Source organism: Molothrus ater, chromosome 23 (genome assembly GCF_012460135.2).
Source record: "Molothrus ater isolate BHLD 08-10-18 breed brown headed cowbird chromosome 23, BPBGC_Mater_1.1, whole genome shotgun sequence".
NCBI lineage: Eukaryota > Metazoa > Chordata > Aves > Passeriformes > Icteridae > Molothrus > Molothrus ater.
Genome location: NC_050500.2, coordinates 7,265,398 through 7,286,869, shown reverse-complemented (window position 1 = coordinate 7,286,869; position 21,472 = coordinate 7,265,398). Strand labels below are relative to the sequence as shown.

At 51.8% G+C, this 21,472-nt stretch overlaps 1 protein-coding gene and 1 long non-coding RNA gene across 2 annotated transcripts; one reads left to right on the top strand and one right to left on the bottom strand.

Annotated features, from left to right (window-relative positions):
* Nucleotides 1–1,367: 1,367 nt before the first annotated feature.
* On the bottom strand, nucleotides 1,368–2,891 carry LOC118694904 (uncharacterized). The gene is made up of 2 exons (XR_004981489.1): nucleotides 2,588–2,891; nucleotides 1,368–1,728 (listed from the first exon to the last, which is right to left on the bottom strand). It is a non-coding gene; the product is annotated as an uncharacterized LOC118694904 (long non-coding RNA).
* FHAD1 (forkhead associated phosphopeptide binding domain 1) lies at nucleotides 2,602–21,071 on the top strand. The gene is given in 29 exon segments (XM_054517147.1): nucleotides 2,602–2,899; nucleotides 3,318–3,524; nucleotides 5,406–5,676; nucleotides 6,700–6,791; nucleotides 7,051–7,278; nucleotides 7,725–7,848; nucleotides 8,205–8,335; nucleotides 9,062–9,127; nucleotides 9,523–9,615; nucleotides 10,014–10,121; nucleotides 10,522–10,605; nucleotides 11,336–11,488; nucleotides 11,824–12,019; nucleotides 12,337–12,407; nucleotides 12,714–12,851; nucleotides 13,652–13,759; nucleotides 13,951–14,040; nucleotides 14,219–14,444; nucleotides 14,934–15,015; nucleotides 15,414–15,529; nucleotides 16,173–16,332; nucleotides 16,660–16,768; nucleotides 17,975–18,110; nucleotides 18,391–18,521; nucleotides 18,851–18,946; nucleotides 19,542–19,670; nucleotides 19,672–19,763; nucleotides 20,165–20,330; nucleotides 20,607–21,071. Coding segments are annotated over 29 exon segments (3,783 nt in total). The 5' UTR covers nucleotides 2,602–2,803; the 3' UTR covers nucleotides 20,691–21,071.
* The last annotated feature ends 401 nt before the right edge of the window (nucleotides 21,072–21,472 follow it).

Genomic DNA, 21,472 nt, shown 5'->3' with positions numbered 1-21,472 from the left:
TGTGAGAGAGTTGGAGGAGGGCAGGTAGTGATAAAACAAGGGAAATGGCTTTAGGATAGAAGAGGATTGGTTTCCACTAGATATTGGGAAGAAATCCTTTACTGTGGTAGTGGTGAGGCACTGGCAGAGGCTGCCTGGGGAAGTGTGACAGGAGAAACCCTGGAAGAGTTCAAGGCAAGTTTAGATGGGGCTTTGAGCAACCTGGTCTAGTGGAAGCTGTTCTTGCCCATGGCAGGAGGAAGAGGCTGAAAATAGGTCATGGTTCAGGTCCCTTCCAACCCAGGGATTCAGGGATTCCACTGTGAAAAACACATTCACTCTCCTGTGAAAATTTTAAAAGTTTAAGAAAGGCCAATGGGAGACAAAGATAGTAAAGCAAGGATTATGGCCCAAGAGCACACTGTTCTCTTCTTTGGGGATACCCCTTAAATACCTTTTCCCTTACATCAACCTGTTGCATATTCATAGACCCTTATGCATAGTAAAATTTTCCCCAAACTAGTTTACATGTTCCAAGAATTATTTAGCATATCTCCTCCTTGGATCCACCTTTTTAGAGCATGGGTATTCCTTGGGTGTGGTTTTAGTCCATTCTTACCACCTCCAGTTTTTGGGCCTTTGTCCACCCTGCCTTCAGAGGGTGAGTGCTGATAGTTGGCAGATCTGTCCAGGTGTCCTCATCCTGTGTGCATTGGATGTTATCCCATCCAAGCAGGCATTTTAACACAAGCATACTTATATCAGCTATTTCACTAAGCTTAATTAACAACAGAAATAAAAACTATGTAGCAAAGTAACTTTAACACTACACATATAAAATCCATTTTAATATTTGTGAAAAGCCAATATTATAATATGTATCTATAACACAGAATCTGCTGAACCTCTGACTGCCACCTGATGCTCAGATGCTGTCCAGGTGCACTACACACCTGCAGCTGGTGGCAAGCCTCCACTTCTGTGTGTGTGGGTTTATCATTTGGAAAAGGTACAGGACAGAGTATCTGAGATGGAGGGAAGAGAGAAAATGAACTGAGAGACAAGAAAGTAAAAAGAGACAAAAGAGAGAGTAAAAGGGGCAAAGCAAAGAGGAAAGAGAAGAAAAGAGAGAGAGGTGGAGAGAGAGCAGGACAAAGATGGCCAAGAGAGAAGGAGAGAGACTGAGAGGCAGGGCAGCGAGCAAAAGAGAGACAGGGAGAGACCCAGACAAAGTCAACACAAAACACAAAGAAAAAAGAGTAAATCACACCAAAGAAAGAAGGAACAGAAAGAAAAATCTTTATTACAACTTCATAGCATTACTTATTTTGTTACACTTCCTCAGATACACTTCTGTGCAGCTTAGTCATGTGAGAAACAGTTCACCATTTAAAAATTTTGTAAAAGTTTATTAAGGGATAAAAGGGATAAAATCCAGCACTGAGGTGCTTGGCTATTTGCCAAAAGCATATGGTTAACTTAGCACCATGTTCTCTATGTACTGTTACATTGCAGGGGCTACAAGTATATTCCTAAAGAATTTATACATATTCAAACATTCCTTTGAGTTTAGATGTTCTTCTGCTTGGTTTTAACCTCTGACTTGTCTTCATGCAATTTTGTAGATTAAATCAATATATTTTATTTCTTCTTGTGGTTCCATCCTGTTGTATTTTCACTCCCTGATAACGAGGGTCAATAAATTCTTCTTTTTTTCGGTGCTCTGGTTTCTGTTGTCTTTTAGATTTCCTGAATGTGAGAAATCACCTGATTATTTCACACCATTTTCCGAGTTAGTTACATGAAAAAGCATTTTAACATTTCACAGTTTCTATTATACTACAGTCTAAGATAGTGCATATTACACTACTATTTATAAAAGCTATACAGTGTAAACATAAACTGACAGATTGTACTATATCAAAAGCAGTAATTACAAGTTGTACTATATCAGGATTTTTGTGATCAATAATACCTTGCAAAAGTTGATACATAAATGCAAAAGCCAATAACTATATTTGTTATTTATATCAGTCATTTGAGAGTAAAATTTGACATCAGTTTCAACACAGATTAATACAAGACCATGGAGTGACAGGACAAAAGGGAATGGCTTCAAACTGGTAGAAGTTGTCAGGGAAGCTCTGATTTGCCAAATGTGCCACTTCTATCTCAAAAAGGAGCACAATGAAATCTTGCAGGACTGTAGGGGGCAAAGTGGGGGGTGTTGGTGGCAAGTGGGTTTTTTTCCTTTCTATTCTGTTGAAAAAGGGGCTGTGGCAGCCTAGGACCAAGGAATATTGATGGCAAAGTGCTGATGGGTGACAGCACCCACCTGACAGCAATGCTTATCCCCTCCCCTCAGGTTGCAAGACCCTGTGTCTGTGTGTGTGTCAGCATGACATGAAATAAAATATAAGTAAAATGAGGGCAAGAAGTCCTAGCAGGTGGCAGGGCCCCTGTGGGGTTTGGGATACGCATTCCCACGTGTGTCCCCAGCTGATGGGATCGGTGGCCACGCCGGCGCAGAGCTGTGTTGTGCTGCCGGGACAGTTGCTTGGAAAAAGGAGGAAAAAAAACCTAAACAAATCGAAGAGGAAAAACTCACCCAGGCAGGCAGCAGCAGGCTCCGGCGTGGCCGAGGTTTCCAAGGCTACTGCAGCCACACTGCCAGCTGGGACACGGCCGCTTTTGGGGTCGCTTTGTACAATTTTTACTGTTTGAGTTGGTAGAGCCACTCGTGGCTCAAGTTGTGTTTTGGGGGGGAAATTGCTGACTGAGGACTTATTTGTCTGGTGCAAGCCTTGCAAGGGGGGGTTGGGCAATGCGAGCTTTCCTAAAGAGCTCGGAGGGGTGTTTCCAGCTGAAATCCTACACCACGACCATCGGGAGCCACAGAGGGGCTGACATCGTCCTGCAGGTAGGGCCAAGGCGGCTGAGCATCCTAAAACGGGAGGGGAATGGAGGGAAGGTTTGGGAAGGTTTGGGAAGGTTTGAGAAGGGAAGGTTTGGGAAGGTTTGGGAAGGTTTGGGAAGGGAGAAGGTTTGGGAAGGGAAGGGAAGGTTTGGGAAGGGAAGGTTTGGGAAGGGAAGGGAAGGGAAGGGAAGGGAAGGGAAGGGAAGGGAAGGGAAGGGAAGGGAAGGGAAGGGAAGGGAAGGGAAGGGAAGGGAAGGGAAGGGAAGGGAAGGGAAGGGAAGGGAAGGGAAGGGAAGGGGATGGAGCCCTCCATGCAAAGTGTGGAGGTACCAGATTGTGCAGGAAAGGGGCTTGGCAAAGCAGGAATGAACCTGGAGCCACCTCCAGCAGCGTTCCCTGCCTGTCCCTCACCTGCTCCCAGTCTGCAGGGGTAGCAGAGCTCCATGCAGCCCTGGAATTCTCCGCCTCAGACAACAGCTTCATCCTTCAGGACTTCAACTCCCCCCACGGCACCTTTGTCAACAGCTGCCAGGTGCAGAACGCGGCTGTCAGGGTGAGGCCGGGGGACATCCTGAGCTTCGGCACCGCGGGAGCGTCCTTCGAGCTGGTGCTGGAGGGGGCTGCCCAGGTAGGGCTGGGGATGCCCAGGGAAAGGTGCCCGGGGAAATTGCTTGGGTAGGTGCTGCTGTCCAGGGAAGGCTTCAGAAGCAGGAACTCGCTCCCAGCTCATCTGGAGATCCTGAGGAAAGGTGCCAAAGATGAGTGTCAGGAAAATCCACAAACGCCAGAGGTTTATGTCCAAAAAGGAGACAGAGTAGTCCTTCACTTTATTCAGATAATAATTCTCCCAATTTATCTCCCAGATAAATTATTCTCCCAATAATGGGAGAGAGTCCAGTGAGGCACATGCCCCTGGGGTTTTCTCTCTCTCAGGGTTTCGGAGGGCTCAGCCTCCTCTTATCCTCACTCCTGGCTGCATGGTGCCTGCTTCCTTTTCCCTCTGGCCGAGGTACTAGGAAGGTACAGCCTTCCCGAACTGCCTACCACATATTTCCCCCTTGAACCTACTGTTTTACCCCAAAGTTCAGGAGTTCAGCCTTGTGCAGACCCTTGCCTATCTCAGGAGCCAAGCTATCTGGGCTCTATAACAAACCTGCTGCCCAAAGTCAGTAGAGACATTAAGACCCATTTCAAAGATGTCAACACCCATACCTTGACCCATCAAATTATTTGTAAAGACAGTAGCTCACATCTTTCCTGTCACCGGGGAGGAGGAAATGAAAAGCTGGAGCTCCCTCTGCTGAAGAAACTCAGGCAGTTCGGTAGGAAAATGGAAAAGCATGGGATAGAGATGCATTAGCAAAGGAAGACCTAGAAAATGTCCTTTCCCTCTATTTGCATTTTGTGTTTCCTCCCAAGCCACTTAACAAGAGAGAAGTTTGGTTTCAAATAAAACATAGAGCAACTGATAATCCCCAGTAATATTTTTATTATTTTGGCTCTTGAAGAATCCAAGATGCTGCCTAGGTAAAGCTAGATTGTGCTGGAGCAGTGACAGTTGAATTCCCAAGGGCAGGTGAGCACAGGATCTGGTCTGCACAGCGATGCAGAGCCCGTCCATGGGTGCCTTTTCCTCGCCCTGGGATCCTCCTTTGGAGGGGCAGCTTTGAAGCCTGACCCTGCTGCCTGCAGGGAGGGAACCACCTCGCTGTGAAGTGTCTGACGAGGGGAGGGATCTCTCCTCTGAGTCTGAGAGGGGGTGCTGTGCAGAGGAGCACACCTGGCTGGGAATCATGTCCTGCCATGCCCAGACAGGACCCTGTCAGGTTTTGTGCCATCCTGCTGGGAGCCAGCGCCATGGGCAGCAGCAGGAGCAAAGCAGCAGGGCTGGGATGTGCCCTGGGAGAAGGGAAGGTGCTGGAGGTGCAGGGAGCCTGCACTGGGGTCTGGGGCTCTGTTAACAGCCGGGGGTTGAAGGACCCACACCCAGGTCTGACCCCCTGGCAGATGTTTAGTGCAGCCCTTGTCACTGAGACATTGGTGGTGGCTTGTCCCCACTGCCCTGGAAAGCTCTGCTCTTTGGGAGAGCAGCACACAGTGTCCTAATTCCCAGTCTGACAGGCCCAGCTGATGGGAAGACAGGAACATAATGAGAGGCTTTGGTTTGCCTAGGAGAATGGGAGAAACAAATGGGATAGGACCATGTGTGAGCCAGGAGAGCTGTGAAAGGAGTGCTCCTGGATTGTGCAAATGATGTGCAGAATTAGGGCATTCAGATGCAGAGGGAAAAGCTCAAAAAGCAGAAAACCCCAATAATTTCCTTCTGTTTCAGCAAAGCATCTTAATGCCCTGATTAAAATCTGATCCTCGCGTAATGGAAATGGGAAAAATCTAAAATTGTGCTTCTGCTTAGATCTGTGCCTGGGTTTTCCACGACACAGTGCACGTGAATCCAGGGCTAAAATATTTCCTAAAATCTTACAGATAACTTGGTGCTTTCCCACCATAGATGTCCTGTCCCCCCTTGAAACGCCACGTGGGGTGGAGTGGGCAGCTCCAGGTGGCTGCAGAGCCCAAACCCTGGACTCCTGCATCTCCTCTGTGCCTGCCCTCGCTGCAGGGGCAGCTTCCCCCTGACTCCCTGGGCAGTGGGGCCCCCAGAGCCCCTGGCCGTGTGCCCCATCTGGTGCTGCCAAGGCGACCTGCGAGTGCCCGGGACAGGAACACAGCCAGTGCCACCTCTCTGGACACCTCCAGCAGGACCTCTGCCGTGAGGCCAGGTACTCCATGGTGCCAAACCCAGCCATTTCTGTCCCAGTGTCCTCACAGAGCCACTTGATTGGAGCAGAGCGTTGAGCAACTGGGTGCAAGTCATTGTCCCCTGGAGCTGATCAAAATCCATGTGTGGTCCTGAGTGGCATTTGGGTCAGGGAAGAAATGGGCAAATGAGCTGTGCCATCCCAAGGGGAATGCTGTTGCCCTTGCAGAGGGACATTTCCTCTTCCTTTTTCCTGGTGTGGGACCCAGAAGGGCCATGACTGACTTTATCTGCACCACTGACTCTTGTACCTGTTCCTGACTCCCGTGTAAAGTGGGTTTTTTTCCTCCTTTGAAGTGGCTGTCTCAAGTGAAAGCACTTTAAAATAGATCTGTATCCAGTGATCCAGTGCACCTCTGGAAATAAAGTATGTCACAGAGCAGGGCAGAGGTGAGGGTTTGGCTGGAGAATGGGACATTTGCCATGGATGTTGTGGCCTGGTGCACAGTGCTGTGCTTTTCCTGCTGTGGGCTTGGGATTTTTGAGCTGTCATGAGCAGCACAAAGCCAGCAGTGAGGCAGCACCGTGCAGTCCCAGTGCTGAACTGAAAACCTCAGTGAGGGCAAAGGCAGGGACACACACAGCCAGGGTAGCACAAACTCTTTTTTTGAGAACAGCCCCAAGGATGTCCATGCCCTAATGGCAGTGAGCAGAGCTGTTCCCATGTGGAAAGACAGAAAAGCAGAGCTTTCTGGGGGGCTGGCCAGTGTTGAAAAATAAAGGCAACCTCTCTCTGCTGTGTCTCTGTTGCTTTTAGGCTGTTTTGGTTCCCAGAGGTGAATTAACTCTGTCTTCTGTAAAGACTGTTTGCAGTCTAAGTTTTTTGCAGTCTTTTTTTTGATTCTCTGCTGGTTGTGAAGTGAGCTCATGCCCTGAATAGTAGCCACTGCCTTGGAGTAGTTTTGGGACAAGGGAAAAGGGTGTTGCAGGGAGCATTTTTGCTGCCTGCAGCCACCTCTCATGCTGATAATTTGCTTTCTTCCAGTCTCAGCCAGCTTCTCAGGTGATGGTGCAAGCAGTGTGGGGAGAGCCCCTTCCCTGGGGCCTCACAAGGTGGACCTCCTCCTGCAGGGGAAGGTAATGCTGGGCAGGGAGGGGAGAGGGAGGACCCTGTCCTGGTCCTTGGAGGAGCAGGTGAATCCTGTCCAATGTCTGTGTCCCACCAGGAGTCCCAGCAGGGTGTGGGGGCTGCCACCAGAGCGGGTGGATGGGGACAGTGGGTGGCTGGAGGATGTGCCAAGCCGGGGACAGAGGGTCCCTTGCTGATGGCCTTGAGTTGGTACCCCTGGGCATCTTCTGTGGCTGCAGAGTGACCAGTGGAACCTGGATCTGCCAGCAGGGTGAGAAGCTGCTGGACAAGGAAGTGGGTCGCCTTTTTGGTTTGGAAACAGAGTTAAAGGGGAAGGATGTGGTGATGAGAGACCTACAGGAGGAGATCGCAGCCATGGCAAAGAAACTGGCCCAGGCAGCCGTGAGGAACGAGGCTGAGCTGACCCAGAAGCTGCTCACCTTCAACCAAGAGCTGGGAGCCCAAACAGAGGAGATCAAAGCCCTGAGGGAGCAGGTACTGGAGGCTTCCATAGGCACCGAGCAGGGAAAACACCTCTCAGGTACAGGTGTGTTTGTGGGGTAACAGCCAGGTTTGGGCAGGAGAGGTTTGTGTGTCTGAAATCAAGGGAAATGAGGGAGAGAGCCTCCCTTCCCTTCCCTTCCCTTCCCTTCCCTTCCCTTCCCTTCCCTTCCCTTCCCTTCCCTTCCCTTCCCTTCCCTTCCCTTCCCAACCTTCCCAACCTTCCCAAACCTTCCCAACCTTCCCTCCCCTCCCCTCCCCTCCCCTCCCTCCCTCTGGCATTAGGATTTCAGCAGGAACAGCCAGAGCACATTTAGGATGGTATTTGAAGATGCTAAAGAGCAGTCCAACCAAACCACAAGTGCCAGCTGACCCTCTCTGAAGGGGCAGCAGTCAGTGAACGTTCTGGTGAGGAGCACAGGTAAATCTGTGTTTTGCAGATCAATGACCTGCAGAAAGGCTCAAACCAAGTTTTCAGCCGTTCCCTCCATGAGAGAGACCTGGAGGTTGGGAGGCTGCAGAGGGAAAGTGAGAAGTTGAAGAGGGACCAGGCTTTGACTGCAGGTATTGTATCCCTGGAGCTCTGAGTCAGGGCATGAAGCAGATTGGGACTGGCTCTGGATAAGCAGCAAGCATTGGCCAAACTGTAGAGGCAACAAATTATTCCTAGTTCCTTGTGGGAAGGGACCCTAAAGAGCACCTCATTCCACCCCTGCCATGGGCAGGAACACCTTCCACCATCCCAGGCTGCTCCAAGCCTTATCCAACCTGGCCTTGGGCACTTCCAGAGATGGGGCAGCCACAGCTTCTGTGGGCACCCTGTGCTAGAACCTCCCCACCCTCACATGGAAGATTTTCTTCCCAATATCCCATCTAAATGTCCCACCTGGGTGACCTCTGACCAGAGTTGTTTTCCTCAGGTCTGGTGAGCAACATGCAAAGAGAACTCCTGCGAAAAGAGCAGAAAATCCAGCAGCTCCAGCAAGAGACTGAAAAACTGAGTAAGGAAAACCGAGAGAAGGACAAGCAGCTGGCCGTGGTTTCAGCCAAGGTAGCACTAATTAGGGGCTCAGTAATTTATGACCTCCTGTTTGACATGGCCATAAGGTGGGAAAGCAGGTGAGAAGGGTTGTGCTTCTCTCTGGTGAGGATGGTAGCTGTTGTATCACTGGGATATAGTGGTGATGGTCCCATGACCATGTCTGGGTGTGCCAGGATGCCCATGGATCAGGGTCTCCTTCCCCAGCTGGATCTCCCTCCTTGCTCTGCATCAGGTCCTGTGTGCTCTGGGCTCCTGTGAGCACAGTAGCTGTTTGTACACACAAAATATTCCTGCCAAGCTCCTCTCGAGGAGCCATGTCACTGTGCCGTGGAGCTCCCTGTGGCCCAGCCTGGATTTGTCCTTAAAGAAGGTGGCTTGTGCAGCAGCAGGTTGTTCCTCTGCATGGGCAGCTCCTCCTCAACTGGCAGAGCTGCACTGGGAACATGATAAGGGCAGAGACTGTGTTGGCTGCAGTGTACCAGGAGATCACAAGGATTGATTTGTGAGTCCCAGAATTGCTGAGGTTGGAAATCGCCTGTAAGATCACTGAGTCCAGCCATTAGCCCAGCACCACCAAGGCCACCACCAAACTATGTCCCCAAGTGTCTTTTAAACTCCTTCAGAGATGTCAACTCAACCACTGCCCTGGGCAGGCTGTGCCAGTGTCCCATTCACAGCAGGAGCAATGGTATCACTGCCCTGATGGTTATTTTCCTTGGTTGCCATTCCTTCTAGTGCTCAAGAATTAAAGAAGAAACAAAGCACGAACTCAGAGAGCAAGAACTAATCTCCTGCAGAAACGTGAGTCAAAAGTCACTTTGGGTAAGCAGTGGCTGCAGGAACACATCAGTGAGAGAATAATTAACTGGGCATTGTAAGGGAGCTGTTTGGAACTCAGCTCCTGTCCTGAAAGGCACACAATGGGCATGAGACCTGAGCAAGTCCTGGACCTGCAACGCTGGTTTACAGTGTGAAGGGGAGGGTGGGGGAGAGGGGGCTTGGGGGGGATGTGGTCAGAAATCAGATTGACTTCCACTTGTAAGCTGATATAACCACAGTAAATGCAAGTTAGAAGATAATTCCAGTAAACAGAGTGAGTTAGATGGGCAGAAAATCTTGCTGATCAGTGGAGGTCATCCAGAGGGGCAGTGCCCAGCTGCCCTGGTGAGACCCCCACCCTCCCTGGGCTCTTGCAGCGCATCGAGGAGCTGCAGCGGGACCTGGAGGGGCTGCAGGGGCAGATCCAGAAGCATGAGAGTGTCCAAAAGCAACTGGCTGAGAAAGCCAAGGTACCGTTGGCTGCAGGGGACACACAGAGGGCAGGTGCCATCATCCCAGAGGGGTGGGATGGGGACCAGCAATCCCTGGGAGCACAGGCTGGATGGGCAGGGCATCCAACTGCCCTGAGCTCTACCATGGACCCTGATGGAAGAAGAAAAATAGATGGCCAAGTGCCCTGTGTGGGTGTTGGGTGAGGAAGTCAAGGATGGACAATGTCCCAGGGATGAAACGCAGAGAAAAAGTGCCATGAAGGGTCCATGCTGCACCCCCACTCCCTGCACCAGGACTGCTGTCTGTCTCCTGGTATTCCAAAGGCACATTTGGATTTGTCTGATAGGAACAGTGGTTGAAATGCCTGTGGCATGGTTTTGGAGGTCACTCTGAGATGCCAAAGCTCTCATTGCAGGCAGAGGAGGAGCTGAAGGCAGCGTGGTCCCAGCAGGCGCGGCAGCTGCGGGAGATGGAGCGCAGGGAGCGCCTGCTGCGGTCTGATGTGCAGAGAGCTGGGGAGCAGGTAGGGATGGCAGGGATGGGAACATCACCACTGGGCCGTGGGCAGCACAGGGATGCAGCTTCCCATGGGGAAGATGTGCTGGGGCAACAGAAACCCAGAGTCCTGAGCACCAAACCCTGGCACGGGATTTGTCATTGGGTGAAGTATAAAAGGCTTATCCAGAATTGGTGTGGGCAGCGTGGACAACTTAGCAGTTTATTAGCATACAGAAAAGGAATCTCTAATCTTAGTTATGGTGTCTGGGAGCCACACCAACCTTCCTCAGTGCCTGGGTAATGCTGCTCTGGGCAGGGACAGCCCTTTGCAGATAACATCACGCTAGATACGGACCATCAGTGATCAGCAGAGTGGCTGTCAATGATTGGTGGTGTTTGTTTCCATGTGTGGATCCCTGCTGCAGCTGGAGTCCTTCAAGACCCGAGTGATGCAAGTCTGTTCTCCATCAGCAGCTGGCAGCACAGGGAAGCCTGTAACAGAGCAGCAGGTGAGTTTGGACAGCAGCTCACAGAGATGTTGGGAGCCTGCAAAGCCCCAGCGGCTCACGGCAGCTGCTGCAGAACAGCCCTGGTGCCTGCTCCATATGCAGTAGGGCTGCAGCACCCAGGCTTCTCCAGAGGAGGATTTGAGCTGTGGCTGTCTCAGGTTAATGGCACTGCTCCACTGTTACAGCAAACCAGCCCCTGGCTGGGTAATAATTGGCACAGACTCCATGAATTCACAGAAGGCTGATCAATAATCTTTATTAAGAAACCCATTGCTCTTTTTATATCCTAGTTCCCTACAGGTAGAATTGATTGGTCTTTTAATTAAAACATCATCACCACTGGCTAATTAAGAAACCACCCTTTGGTAAACAAATCTCTATAGCACATTCCACATGTTCACAATACCAGGTGCAGCAAGTTAAGAATTGTTTCTCGTTCTTTTCTCTGATCTTCTCACAGACTTTCCCAGAATGATGACTGGGAAAGTTGTGTGTTTCTCTCTGTGGCCAGAGCTGCTGCCACACTCCATGACACGAAGGGGACACAGTTCTTTTTGTCTCCCAAAGCTTGGAGGGAGTCAGTGGTCTGCAACAGGGACAAGCCCAGAAGTCTGATGTGGCTGCCAGATTGCAGCAACTCTCAGTTGTTTCTCTCTGAGACAATCCCTGGCCCCTCAGCTGGAAAACAGCATGAGCCTTATCCTCGTCTTTCTTCACCCACTTTTGCCAGGTGATAGAGAAGGTCCGGCAGATCTCTGATGAAAACAAACAAAGTCATGAGAGAGAGAAGACTCTGCAGAAGGAATTAAGCTCCAGGCTTGCAAAGGAGAGGGAGGTGTCTGCAAACATCGAGGTGTTCAAGAACTCCCTGCAGAAGCTCCAGGTCAGCCCTTTAAATACTGAGGACCAAATGGCAGCTGGGAGATGGCAGCACAGGGTGTTTTGTTGGCCTGAGGGAAGGTCAGAGTAAAGATACAACCCTGAAATAAAGCATCATCCCTAAGTGTTCATGTTCCCTGGAGTTTGTCACAGATTCTCCATAAAGCCCATCCTGTTCCACCCCCTGCCATGGGCTGAGACACCTTCCACTGGACAAGGTTGCTCCAAGCCCCATCCAGCCTGGCCTGAGATGTTCAGAAATGTTGTGTCATTTGCCAGTCCCTGAAGGCCACTGACAGTGGAGACTGCCTTGTTCCCCACTGGATCCATTTGTTCCAGGCTTGCCTGAGGAGCCCCTGCAGCAGTGCCAGCCTGCAAGGGGAGCTGGGGCAGCTGCAGCTGTTGTGCCTGGATCCCTGTGTCTCAGCCATCAGGACAGCAGTGGTGGACATGGCACGTGGTCCCCTGTCCTGGCTGGAGGGTGCAGAGCAGCTCCTGGACAGCGCGGGGATGGACCTGCACACCTCTGGCAAAGGTATGTGTCATCCCTGGGAATGTGGGATGTCCTGGCAAGCCAGATGTAGAGGAGAAAGTCCAGCATGAGCCACTCCTTGGGGAGAGAATCACAGAATTGTGGAAATTTTAAGGCTGGAAAATACCTCCAAGGTCACCAAGTACAACCATTAAGCCAGCACTGTTCCCAAGTGCCACAGCCTCACACTTTTTTGAACACTTCCAGGGATGGTGGCCTATTCCAATGCCTGACCATCCTTTTCATGAAGAAATTTTCCTGGATATCCCTAATATGGTGTGTGAGCACCTCACACAGTGAGGCTCTGTTGACTTTTGCAGGGCTGTTGGCTGCTCTTGGGAGCTTGTTGGAAAAGAGTCAGGAGATGGCACAGAGGAATCAGATGTTGCAGGTACAGAATATTTATGCACATAAACCAGGTGGATTTGGACTCTTTCTATGGGTAAATATGATGGCAGTCCCAAGCAAGCCAGTGTAGCACCTGGACTGGGGATGTGCAGTGTCTGAGATCCCTGAGTCTATGGGAAATGTAAGGTAAGGGAGACAGAGCCCACTGTCAGTGTGTCCTTATCCCTAATGCAGCAGGATGGAGAGGAGATCTCTTTTGTGAATTTTTTGTGAGTAAATGTACACAGGCGTTTTATTTCTTGCCCTGCTGCTGACACACTTCCTTTAATACCTCCATGTCTCCCTGCAGGAGCAATTAGAGAAGCTCCAGGAGCTGCAGGCAGAGCTGCTGCAGGAGCACACAAAAGAGCTGGAAGCAAAACATGAGCAAGACTTACAGATAAAAATCCAGCAAATTGTCCTGGAAAAGGACAAGGAGAGCAAACAGGTACAGTGACATGGATGGTGTTTCAGAAGAGGAATGTTATGCAGGAAAAATGGATGTCTATAGGAGTGTTGGATAACAGGAGGAGGAACCTCTAGCCCCAAACTGAATGCAGTCCAAGGGACTAGATATCCTCCCATATGGATCCAGGAGGTGTAAACTCACAAAAATACCCATGGTGGAGCTGGGAAGCACCTGCAGGTAATATCAGGATGCACAGCCTCCAGTCAGTCACCAGAGGAAAGGGGAAAGCAAGGAGCATTGTGATCCATGAGCTTAGGGAAACATTGCCCTGCTTCTTCTCAAGCCTTCTCCCCCTCCCCCTGCTGGGGTCCTGTTGGCTCCTTTTTGGCAGGAAAATGATATTCCTGTGGAGCAGGGGGGCAGCAGTCCCCCTCAGCCCCAGGGGGGCCCAGGCAATTGCGCCAGTGGCTCTGGTGTGGGGTGCAGTGTCAGTCAGGATGTGAATGGGTGTTTTGCCATGTGTGTGTTGTGATCATGGTGGCCTTGTAGGACAGTTTCCAGTCTGCTTCCGTGGCTGGCACCTTGGGAATGGTGGTTTCCTGGTGTTCAATTTTCTGAGGATTCAGGCAAGAAGCAGCCAAGCAGCTCCTACCCAGTCTCGCAGCTGTGCTTTTCCCCAGGTGCTCCCATCCTCTCCTTCACTGAGTTACCTTGTGTCCTGCCAAGCTTTTCTCACATCACCTGCCCCTGCTCTGGAGCAATGACCCTCCCTGCAGCTTTCCTCCTTGGAGCTGAGGTCTTTTTTTCCTGAAGTGAATCTGTGGTCTCTTGATTCACAGATTCTGGAAACTGCTGTCACTGAGGAGAAGGACAAGTGCAAGAAATCTGTGGAGGAAGAGCAGAGGAAGATCCAAGAGTTGGAAAGCCACCTAAGAAGCATGGCTGAGGTGAGCATGGGAGGTGAAGCAGAACAGCTCTCTCTTGGAATGAAGAAAAGGGAAAGTGTAGTGTGATGTTCCAGGGGCTCAAATCAGTGGAAGAAGGGGTTTCCCTGCCCCCGCAAATACACAGAGAGCAGCTCTGCACAAAGAAAGGTGGATTCCTGGCTAACCTAATTACTGCTAATTTCCTCTGATAGGCAACAGCAAAGAAGGCAGAGGAGCAGGAACTGACAGAAGGAAAGCTGAGAGAAGCTTTGCACGAGCTGAAGACAATCACTGCACAAGAGGTACTTGCACCGACCTGTGCAGGTGGAGGATGCAGTGCTGGAGAAGAAGGCTTCCCCCATCCCAGAAATCCTTCCCTTCCCCCATTCTTGTGATCACCATCCAGGAGAGATGATGCTGATGGTGATCCCAAAAGAAACCCCAGTGCTTCCAACCAAGCTCCCACATCTTGTTTCCCAGGCTGTGTTACAGCAGCAGGTGCTCCAGCAGAGCCAACAGCTCAGGGCTGTCCAGGAGGAAAATGAGTTGCAGAGGCAGAAACTGCAAGAAGAGGTAGCAGGATACAGGGAGCAAAGCAGGCAGCATTCCCTGACCATCCTGGCTTTAGAGGACAGGCTGCTAGAGGCCACTCAGCAGCAGAAGGTGCTGGAGGAGGAAAAGGCAGCACTTGTGGAAAAGATGGAAGGTAGGTGAGGGTTGTATGGGATGTGCCTGTACCAGGAACTGGCTGGGTTAACATGAAATGTGTGTGGAGATGGAACAGTGAGTTTGCTGCTATAGAAAACATTGGGAAGATGTTGAATGAAGGTTATTCCCCTGCAGGACAAGCTCTGTGAGGCTCTGCAGAAGCCATTTCATTGTTTGGTGGTTTTGGAGAACATTTTTTCATTGTTTGGTGGCTTTGTCAGGGCTTTGCCACTGGAGAAGGGCTCTTTGCCCTCTAAAATTACAGGACTGGCATGCTTTGGGCTTCTCCAAGACAGAAGCAATCCCAGTCAAGGCTGGATATCAAGAATTGTCCAGTTGGCCTTGGAACTGGGCTCTCAGGGACATGGGTTTCCCAAAGAGACAGTCCTCAGAGCTGCCACACAAAGGAAATTATTTGTGTAGCAGAAGCAACAAGCATGTGTGTGCTACAAAGAAGTAATAGACCTTTTTTTCTTGTGTCCTTTAGGACTTCAGTGTGATGCCCACAGCTCAGGATCAGGAACCTGGCTGGAGATTTGTCCTGCCATGGAGTCTCATGTTTGTCTGAGGTGAGCAGCACTCACTGATGGTGATCAGAGATGCTTAGAGAAGGGCAGGGACCACTTGGGAGAGCCTAAGGAAGTCCAACGCCACCTGTCCCAAGATCTTTTTAGTCTGGGACAGGACTTGAGTCCCTTTGCTAGGCTGAAGTGATTCTAAGGGCAAAGAGTATCAAAGTGATGCCAAACAGCACGTGACAATCTGCCATCCCCTCTGGATGGCTCCAGGTGACAGCAAGTGGTGTGGCCAATCCCACACCACAGGGTGGCCCCAGGGGACCAAAAGGCAGGTTAAAAAAGAATTAAATTATAAAATATTAAGCAGGACTGCAGCACAGGAAGGCATGCATGGGCTTCCTGCAATGAGGCTTCCCGGTGGCTGTGAGATCTGCACTGATCTTTCCCAGGAAACTGCAGGAGGAGCTGGCAGTGGTGCAGGGCACGCTCCTGGAAAAGAAGGCAGTGATCAGCAGGCTCAGCAGGGAGCTGTCAGAAACCAGAGCCAGGATGTCGGACATGAGAGGTGGGTGATGTGCACTGTGTGGCTGCCATCATCCCCATCCTCCTCCAAGCACACACAGATCACAGGAAATTGATGTCACAATTCTCAGGCAATGCCTTGTCCTGCTGGGGGCAAAGCAGGCAGTCTGTTCCCTTTGGGAAGGTGAATTTCTTCCCATCCTTGGCTAAGTAATAGCAGTGACAGTGAGGGAGCAGAGTAATCAGGGGGAGAGCAGGTAGACAAAGCTGAGCTCAGAATCACCCTGGTGAACTTCTTGGAGCTGAAGATGTTCTAAGCCAGTGGACTGGGAAAGCCTTGCCTAGAATTCCTCCATGAGCAGGGCTGTGAAATGAGGACAGAGCCCACAAGGAATGCATGGAGTCAAAAACTGCAAGTCAGGAAATGCTGGTGACCTGTCCTCCTTCAAACTGAAGGAAAATTGCCACAGCAAGGAATTGCCCTGGCTTGTACCTCCACAAAGAGACTGGGATTTAGTAAAGCAGGATGTCCTGTTGGCATGGCCCAGGATCTGAGGGCAGCTGTCAAGGGCAGGACTCTGCAGGGATGAGCCCCATTGTTGCTTCCATGAGGGTGCACCAGCTGCAGATCCCCCAGGACTGGGTGATGAGTCAGCCAGCATCCCACGAGGCTGTTCTGTGCTTAGGGGAGCTGAGTGAAGAGCAGAAGGTGGAGCTGGAGCACAGCCAGAGGCAGCTGAAACACCGGGAGTGGGAAGTGAACCAGCTCCAGGAGAAGCTATCCGAGATGTCCAGCCTTGTGGAGGAGAAGGATCAGGCCCTGAGAGCAGCAGGTGAAGAATTAAGGTACACCCTGACATCACCCAAGGCTTCACGGATGCCACTCTGTGTGTCCCCAGCAGCTGATGGCGCTTAGGGTTCTCCTCAGAGCAAAAGGCACATGTGAGAGTATCAGGATGGAACTCAGCTCTGAATCCATGACACAGGAACTGAAATGGGGGTTTAGTGGAGCTCATGCCAGTAGATCTGTTACTCAGGCACTTGTATCTAAGCGAGTGTTCCCACCCACACCATGGTAGTCATCAGTGGGTGCCCAGGGTGCTGCTCTCCACAAGCTGTTTGGGTCACCTTCATCCAGCATGGGGTCCCACAACTTCTTGTCTCTCCACACAGCCAAGCCCAAAGGCGCTGCCAGGTGCTGAGGGATGCTTCCCAACAAACACTGGAGAGCACAGAGGATGCTCCCAGGACACCAGTGCAGCTGAGTGAAGCCTCCCAGAGGGTGAGTGCTCATGGAGAGCACCAAGGTGTGGGTTTGCCAAGAGCACTGATGGCACGTGGTGTTTCTCGGTGAGAGCCAAGCCTGGAGCTGCCCTGCACTGGCCCGAGGGTGGGATGGCCGGGCACCCTTCCCGAGCCAGGGCAGCCTGTGCTGCCTGTGATCCGGGGAACCCACAGCCCCCACCAGGCTGCTGCTGGTTAATGAGCTGATGTTTGCACAGCACTTTGGAACCACCAAGTGTTGTGAGTGCTAATGGCTGCGTTAATTGCCAATTAGAGGGAATAGCAACATGCAAGCATTCCTTCCTTTTCCCAGCTTGCCGAGCTGTGGATGCTGGCTGTGCAGGTAGTGCAGAACCAGTTCTAGGGTTCTACGTGCAGAAGTAGGGGCAGCTTGTTGCACAGGACAGGAAGAAACGTTCCTCATTCTCCTGTGCCAAATCCCGGTTTGATTTTCCCGAGGCTGGAAAAGGGAAGAACTGGCAGGTGGTGGCGGCAGCAGATGGAGGGGCTGTGGGAATTGTACATTCTGTACAGCGAAGGTGGCAGCCAGCAGCGTGCCAGCGGGGCCGGCTGGCTGCGGGGGCGCTGTGACTCACTGCCAGCTGATGAGGGGCGGGAGGCACTGCCCGTCCTGCTCCACGTTCCCTGATGGGAGGGGGAGATCCCAGTGCTGGGGGTGCCAGTCAGGAGCGGGATGGGCAGAGATGTGGGGAGACAGCAGCCAGACCAGAGCTGGGGGTCTGCAGCCATCATCAGCCCTGTGGCCCTAGCCCCATCACAGATTTTTGGATGTTTCTCATAATGTGGGGATCTAGATGGGGCTGGGAGAGGCAGTGCACATGTAGAGAGTGATGTCCAAGTCTGTGTAGGGACACAGTCTCTGAAGTGCACCAGTGTTTGTGTGTAGATGGCAAATGCTCTCTGGTGGTGCAAAGGGCAAGGGGAAAACGCCAACGTGGCTGTTCAGAGCTGTGCACCAACCTCTCCTGGCTCTCCAGAGCATGTTCAGGGTTCATATCCTGACCATGGCACAGCAGAGCAGGAAGGAGGTCTCTGACAAGTCTCCTATACCTCCCCAATCCATGGAGATGCTCCCCAGGCTTTGCTCTTGTGCCAAGTGCCCAGTGTCTGGCAGCAAGGCTGTGTTTACATTGAGCTTGTGCTGTGCCAGATGCAGACTGGGGGAGAAGCTGTCTTCTTTCAGGAGCCACCATCAGCCTTGGCTGAGCTCGGTGCGAAGTGCCGAGGCCTCAGGCACGAGGAAACGATCCAGCGCCAGAGAGAAGGTTTGGCCGAGCTCCGGGAGAGAGTAAAGATGCTGGAGAAGAGACAGGGCTCAGGTGAGCAGGGCTCTCCTAGAACTATGGAATGGTTTGGCTTGGAAGAGACTTTAGGGACCATCTTGTTCTGCTCCCTGCCTTGGGACACCTGCCACTATCCCAGGTTTCTCCAAGCCCCATCCAGCCTGGCCTTGGGCACTTCCAGGGATGAAGCAACCACAGCTGCTCTGGGCAACCTGTGCCAGGGCCTGCCCACCCTCACAGGGAGGCTGGGAAAGCTGGGCAGCCTCAGAGTTGTATGGAGAGTGGAACAATTTGGCACCTGCTTGTTTGCCTCCAGGTGCTGTGAAGAGAGATTCAGAGCCACTGGTGGTCTGGATGGAAGACTTACCAGAGAAAATAATAGCCCAACAAAGAGGTCTTGAGCTGGAACCTGCTCCTGTGTTGGGAGAAAAACTGAGGGCTGGCAAGGTAGGGAGGCAGTGTGTGGTTTGTAATGCCTGTGACTTTGTTTGGAAAGTGCACCCTGGGAAAGGGAGAAATAGGTTTTCAGAGCGGCTACATAAGAAGTCAGGGTAGGAAATGCAGCCTGATGGATGGCAGGCAGTGCTCCTGCAGAGGGTGGCAGCTCCATCAGGACCAGCACCTTGCCTGGGATGCCATGGGCTGAGCGGGGTGGGAGGCTCGGGACCACAGCAATACTGGAGTGGTTTTCCCATGGAATGAAAGGGAGGCACAAGGCCATTTGACCAAAAGCCAGGCCCAACATGGGCTCCATGGGTCCTTCCCTGTCTTTGCAGGTTCCTGACCATGTTCCTAATGGGAGCTCATTCAGGATCACCAACAGCACAGTGAGCTTGGAAATGGCTGAGGCGACAGACTTGGGTGAGAAGATGGTATGTCAGGGATAGATGTGGTAAATGGTGTAGAGTGTGTGTACATGCCCAGAGTGTGTAGAGTTTAGATGTTTCTTGAAAACATTTCAGAGGTATGTCACATCAGGATGCTGCAGGAATGTTGAAGATGAACTGCTCTGTGGTCCAGTTAAAGACACCCCTGTCCATGGCAGGGGGGATTGGTTTGATGACCTTTAAATTTCCCTTCCAATCTAAACTATTCTATGGCCCAGAGCACATTGTGTGTCTGCCAGGACATCCTGGGACCCCAAAACATGCCATGGTACATCAGAGAGGCTGGGGAGCAATGGAGGGAGCTGCCAGGGAAGGGGTCCATGGGTAGCACGACTGGTGGGTTGTGCAAAGGGGTTTCTTCCCTCCAAAAATGCAGGGAAACACCCAGCAGGGAAAACAGTCATCTTAGAAAAGGAAGCAATCCAATTCCAGTGAGCTGTGCAGGTGGGAATGAGATGCAAACCTACTTTCCTTGGGACACTGTCATGTCCTCAGGAAAGCAGACAGAAAGCAGATGGCTGAGCAGCGTGATGGAATGCAGCAGACCTGGTAAATAATGCATTCCCTCTTCTTCCCACAGTACCTGGATGTAATCGCTGCTCTGGGAAGCCTGGTGGAGATGAAGGAGCTGTCAGGAATGCAGCCTCTGCAGCACCTTCCTCGGGAGAGAAGGGCAGAAGTGGGGCTGCAGAGACAGAAGGCCCTGGGAGCTGTTGTACAAAAAGATCAGGAACCTCCAAGTTCGCCTGGAAAGGAAAGAAGAAATGCTGAAAGATTATGAGGGAAGTGTGGAGCAGCTCAGGTATGGAAAGCCAGGGTTCTGAAGGAGACCTGGTCCTTGGATGCCAAGTGACAGGGTGCTTGGGGCAAGAAGTGACATGACACTGCCGAGTCCTGTGTCTGTCCAGGACCAGTCTGTGTCTATGGCCACGGTACAAAAATCAAATGTCAAGAGGAGTGCATCTCCCAGTTCTCTGCAGTGGTACCTTCTGCAGCCTCACACAGTTGAGCAGTGTCAGAGCCAGGAAAGCCTTGACAGGTTCCCTTGTCCTGGGTGGCTGGAGCCTGGGACAGCAGTGGCAGCAGCTGGGGCAGAGGGGCAGTGTCAGCAGGACCAAGGAAGGCGTGGGAGAGCACATCTGAGGGTCAGGGTGTTGGTAAGGGCAACAGACCAACAGAATCCTCCCCTCCTGTTTTGCACAGGCAGAGCCAAGCTTCCCTGCAAAGGTGCCAGGAGGAGATGTCCAACCTGGAAGATGAAGCTCACAGGGAGGCAGAAGAGAAGGCCCTGCTGAGAGAGGCTCTGGAGAGGATGCAGCTCCAGCTGGACCAGGAGAAGAGGCTGCGGCAAGCGGCCAAACGGCACAAGGTGAGAAGGCAACACCCAACCCCTGCTCTTTGTACAACAGCCAGCTCCACCTGTTGGGAACCATCCACAGAGTGGTCAGTCGGACCATCCCAAGAGGCTGGAGGTTCCAGGCCCCCAGTGCTCAGCCGCAGCGTCATGGCCACATCCCTTGATGAGGCTGGAGGAGGTGCAGACACCTGTAGCAATGGGTTTGCACCATGTATGAGAGCGAGGGAAAGGAGCAGGTGATGCTGAGCTCTCGAGGTCAATGCTGTGTCTGTTGTCTCTGTTCTGCAGCCTGGAGCCACAAAGATTCTCTGCTCGGGCAAGCCGAAGGCCAAGGGGTGCATGGCAGGTGCTGCCAAATCGGGGAGCTCATAGGAGCAGCACCACAGGGACCTTCACTAGGGGGTGGTCTGCAGTAGGAACAGTCATCGCTGTGGACTCTGTCAGGGTGGGGGTGGCACGAGGTGAGGGTGCATTTTGAGGAGCTCCAGTTTGTATCCTGTAGCTCCTGGGCACACTGGTGTGACTGCACAATGCAGGACCTGACTTTCCCACAGTCCATGTCCCATAGAGTGTGGTGGGGGTAATGGCAATGGAAAAGGTGGTGAGGATATACCCAGTGTACGTGTGTGTGTGTATTTGTGCGTGTGAATACAGCCCAGTGATGTGTAAAGTCAGTTGTGGGGGGCATGTCCTGTCCTTGCTGAAGTGGCCTCAAGCACATGAAGCCAACATGGCTTGAAATATCCCTTGCAACTCCTGTGTCCTCCAGTCTCCATTGTGTCACGGGGAAACTGGAACATAAGGCATGATGTAGTACAGAATTCTGGAGTTCCTGGAACGCCCCAGGAACGCTCACTTACTGATTCTGATCCTTAGCAAAGGTGAGAGCAGACCCTGGATTTTGGGGGGCAGCAGTGTTTTGGGGAGGGGGTCCCTGCAGGCAATAGGCAGCTCCACACATCATCCCTGCAGCTGCTCTGCCTCAGCACCGCTCGGAGCAATCCATGTGCTGAGTCCTCTGCAGACCCCTTCAGGTGAGGATAATTTGGATGTGAGCAAAGCTCCACTGCAGTTTCTTGGTCTTTATTTTTTAATAGGACAAAAAGGTCTGGAAGCAGAGGGCTGCAGCGGGCTGATGCAGGGCTGCATCGTCT